The sequence below is a fragment of the Echinops telfairi genome, unplaced genomic scaffold (genome assembly GCF_000313985.2).
Source record: "Echinops telfairi isolate 266 unplaced genomic scaffold, ASM31398v2 ScPeMD7_7468;HRSCAF=8506_0, whole genome shotgun sequence".
Taxonomy (NCBI): domain Eukaryota; kingdom Metazoa; phylum Chordata; class Mammalia; order Afrosoricida; family Tenrecidae; genus Echinops; species Echinops telfairi.
The window spans coordinates 16,016,050-16,020,716 of NW_022111369.1; the positions used below are offsets into that span (position 1 = coordinate 16,016,050).

At 37.0% G+C, this 4,667-nt stretch overlaps 1 protein-coding gene across 1 annotated transcript in view; it reads left to right on the forward strand.

Moving 5' to 3' along the window:
• The window catches only part of PPP3CA (protein phosphatase 3 catalytic subunit alpha), a 192,331-nt gene that overhangs the window by 96,292 nt on the left and 91,372 nt on the right, over positions 1–4,667 (forward strand). Inside the window, exon 2 of the mRNA XM_004703285.4 lies at positions 3,283–3,407. Within this exon, the coding sequence (XP_004703342.1) occupies positions 3,283–3,407 (125 nt within the window). The remainder of the gene's footprint in view (positions 1–3,282; positions 3,408–4,667) is intronic.

Below are 4,667 nucleotides of genomic sequence, written 5' to 3' on the forward strand. Positions count from 1 at the left end.
TGGTCAGTGCTGGCCTATAGCAGCGGAGTTTGGTATACTCTGCCCGCCAGCTGTGTTCCATTGGACATAGAAGCAAATCATGGAAAACCAGGGTGTGTTGCTAAAAAGCGAGCTGTCTAGAAGGTAAAGAGCACCTGGTCAAAGCCAGGTTGTTTTAGAAGTGCTGTCAAAACCAAGTGAAGTATAATATGACGCAATCAAGCCTCATGAGGGTTTGGGGCCTGTCAGCAACCAAGCAGAGGGCTGTCTTCAGTCTGCTGGCCTCAGGAGAATGGTACGTCTCTTTGGACGGAGCATGGACTTGACATAGGGTGAAGCTTCCTGGTTACCCTTTCCATTTAATTTTGCAACTTTAGCTCATCAGTAAAGTCAGGATGATGAGATTCTCTTTTTGGAAGTTGAATGTCGACATTGTGAATGTTCCCAGATACGAGAACTTGGAGATAAAGCCTTCATCTGAAAGGTGTTAAGCTGTGTACAAGGCAGCAGCCATGGCTACCAACAAATGCCCTTCAAAATTTGCATTTGTCAGCACTCTTCTTAGGATCACCCCTTCTTCCCAGACTATGTCAAGCAATCACTTCAATATGATGCCTTCATATACTAATGAAATTTTAAACTCATACCAGTGGACTCCCTGAGTGGCACGAATAGTTAACCCTTGGCGACTAGCCCAGAGATTGATGCTGTAAACTCGGAGAGGTGACTCAGGAGATAGGTTTGGAAAGACAGCAGTATGCAACTGAACCAACCAGTAAGTACTGCGAAGAAAGTAAAGCAAAGTAATGAGATGAAGAAGGATTGCAAACAGAGGTTGGCTGCTTTCTATAGGTCATTCTAGAAAGCACGGGACATTGAATGGAGACCTAAGGGATGAGAAAGAGCCAGCCTGTGAAGGTCCAAGTTAGAAACCTGGTTGCTGACAGGCCCCAAATCCTCATGAGGTTTGATCGTGTCCTCTTACACTTCACTTGGTTTTGACAGCACTTCTAAAGCAACCCGGCTTTGACCAGGTGCTCTTTACCTTCTAGACAGCTCGCTTTTTAGCAACACACTCTGGTTTTCCATGATTTGCTTCTAAGGTCCAATGAACGCTGCTGGCGGGCAGAGTATACCAAACTCCGCTGCTATAGGCCAGCGCTAATAAACTTTCAGTCCTTGGTAAACATATGTCATCATGTCTTACATATGGCTTACTTGATATAGAAAAGACTGGCATGTAGCAAACGGGTGGCTGTGGGATGGGGACTTGCTGAAATGCTTTATCTTCAGTTGTCCTGGAGAGCCTTTAAGATCCTTTAAATACCTCAGGCATTCAGGTGTTCTTAATTTGAGTCACTGTTTTCATTGATTGGACTTCTTTGTGCTTGCATGCATGCCCTTGGCAGTGTAGACCAGTTGCCTCTTTATTGAACATTATCATAAGTGATCATGACCCTGAAAATGTAATTCAGTTGTGTGTCTGTTCTAAGATAGATTAAGTGATAATGTGAAGATCAGATATTATAACTAGATTTCAAGGCATTTCGTTTTCCATGCTGTGTTTACAGAAATTGATTTCTGCTGTTTTTCTTAATCAAGCCAAGATTTAATAATTGAGGGGATCATATAAATCATTGAGATGATCACTTATCATGAAGTTATTATAAACCAGGAAGAAGCGCTTAATTTTTAATTCTTATATAACTACATCATGGTAATGGACTTCTGTTTTCAAACAAAAAGAAAATATGCTTGTGCTCACATTTCCCAGAGCCTAGTTATTTGTATTATATGAATTATAAATAGTAATGTTTTATTATTCTTGTTGCCATATCGTGTTTCGGTGTTTTCTTAGTTGATAAAATAGTTCCATTCCTAATCCAGAGTTTACAACCTCAGCTAATGTCTTGGTATTTATGTCATTGATGGTAAAAATCAGGACTTTTGCTTTTGAGTTATTTGCTTATATCATTAGAAAAATACATATAATGTTAAATATTTATTTCATGGGTTTTTTTTACACTTCTATCAGTCAACTATGCTGAATTTGCTCTCAGCTTTCGTTAAAGGAATGAAGTTTAAAAGATTTCAGTGACTTGCTTATAATTGCAGCGTATAATGTATCAAGAATATATGCTCAATATCATTCATTTTCTCAACCACTTAGTGCCCCAGAACTAGCCCCCATACAATGGTTGTATTTGAACATAAGTTTAGAGACATTATAACATGGTTGTGAACAGTCAAGGTGTTCTATGGGAAACCTGAATTTTAGTGTAGGAGTGTTCGTGTGTAACAGTGACCCAGCTAGGCTATGTAATCTCTCTTAGCTAAACTGTTTCCTCACCTGCACAGCGGTGATGAAAATCTTTATATTTGAGGACTCTGAAAGTATTAAATGGAATAAAGAGCACAATTAAGTGAGTTTTAGTCATTTTTTCTAAGAGACTACACAGCTGTTTGAAAAACTTTGGTTTAAAAGGTGCTGTGAGAAAGTTAACAAATCAGCAGTTCCCAGTGATTTTTCTCCATACTATATACATGCACACACACATATAGTGTACTATAATCTAACACCCCTGCCCCCTTTTGCTAAGCCTCTGTTATTAGAAGTATGTTAAAAACAACACTCATCTAGTTTAAATGGTCATTTTTCCTCCCTCTGACTAGTGGGATATAAAAGAAGGGTGAATCTGATCATGGATATTTAGATTCACTGAAATGGGGGTGACACATAGCAATTTTTTTTCTTCAGAAGGCAGTGGCGTGTAGTGTTCGGGCATAGACTTCAGCTGTTTATAAAACCCATTCCTGGTGGGTGTAAACCTCCAATATTGTGGGTAGCAACTAAATACTGCACCCACTTATACCAATAGGGCTCCTTTGGGGCATATGTGGATTATATCACATTCTCTGGACCTCTGTTGGGCTTCATCCTCTTATTTGGAAAATGAAGACCAATCTTATGACTTTGTTGATTTTTTAAGTGTTAAATTTAGAAAATACATATACATTTTCTTAGTAACCTGTCTAACACAGAATTGTTAAATGTACTGGTAGACAGGATTATTACTATGGCCTTTTTTTATTTTTAATTAATGTTAATCTGTGACTAAGGAGAGCCTGAGGCTAGAACCAGGTCTGACACAAATCCAACTTCAGAAATTTAACTCAAAGTATTTCACTTCTCTCTCATTTTCCTGTTCTGGAAAAAAGAATGTTTGGACCCCAGACTTTATGATTTTATAATTAAAAGCCTTAACATACTGTGACCATAAAATGATTATTTGTTTCTTTCAGTTTGTGGGGACATCCATGGACAGTTCTTTGACTTGATGAAGCTCTTTGAAGTGGGGGGCTCACCTGCCAACACTCGCTACCTCTTCTTAGGGGACTATGTTGACAGAGGGTACTTCAGTATCGAAGTAAGTTCTCCTCATTTCCTCGTAGTTGCTTAGTTATGGATCAACAATATCTTACTAAAATAAAGAGTGATAAATATTATGACCATGTCTAGAAAATCTCTAGTTTATGTAATGAACTTTATTATACGTAAATCATGGAATATTGCATATCTTATTTGTTCTTGATTCCTACTGTTTGGTAGTGCATGAGGATGCCAGAAAAATGCCTAATAGTAAGCCCTGTCTTTTTATATCTTTCCCAGTTTCCACCACCCAAGAATGCGTCCTATTCTATATTATATTTTTTCTTATTCCTTACTCGCAGAATGAAAATAAATATAATTAGGAACATGCTTGAAGGTTTATGTCTTATAATTATGAGGCAGTACATTATCTGAAATTCATAACACCTTGCATGTAGACACGGTCTACACATGTGTAACATCACCACCTGCATTGGTGTCTAGATAAGTAGAAATTACAATGGAAATGGAGACAGGAACCTTGTTTTATTCATGCTTGTTCTCTGTGGTGCCAAGCAGGGGCTCTCATACATTTTGGGCACTCATTTACTATTTCTTGAAAGAAATGCTTTAAATGACAATAAGTTTTAAAGCATCAGTGTTTATAGTACTATCGCTGACATTATATGTACTATCAATTAAAAAACTTATAAAAGAGAGAGAAAATATTCTTTAAAATAGAAGATATTATCATGGACTTTACACTCTGATATCACATATTTATAATAACCATTGTATATTTATGCCATAATACTTTATTTATAATAGGAATATTTAGTATTGAAAAACATGTCATTTTAAGCATCATTGGAAAAAAATATTTCAACCAATATGATAGTCATTTCTAGACTTAAATATCATAAATTTCCTAATGATTCATGATGATGAAGAGAAGGTATATAAATTATATAGTAAGAACTCTGGTGTATATCACTCAGTTGGTAAACAAGTACTGTATGTGTATAATATATATGAGTGTGCCTTATGACTAGGATTGTAGGGCATATGATGGAATCGCTATCTGTGTCTCTAGAAATCCGTGGATGGTATGAAAGGGTCTCCGCAGTCAGCAGTCTCAATCCGGTGGTCCCCGGATTTACTTACTTTAATTGATTATTTAAATTTTATAGTAGACGCTAGAAAATAATTATCATTGGGATACAGAAAAGTCAGAGGATTTTGAGGGTTCATGTGTTTTCGGAAGAATGAATCAAAGAACAAGTAAGATTTTGCTAAGAAGGAAACTATTAGGTGCTGA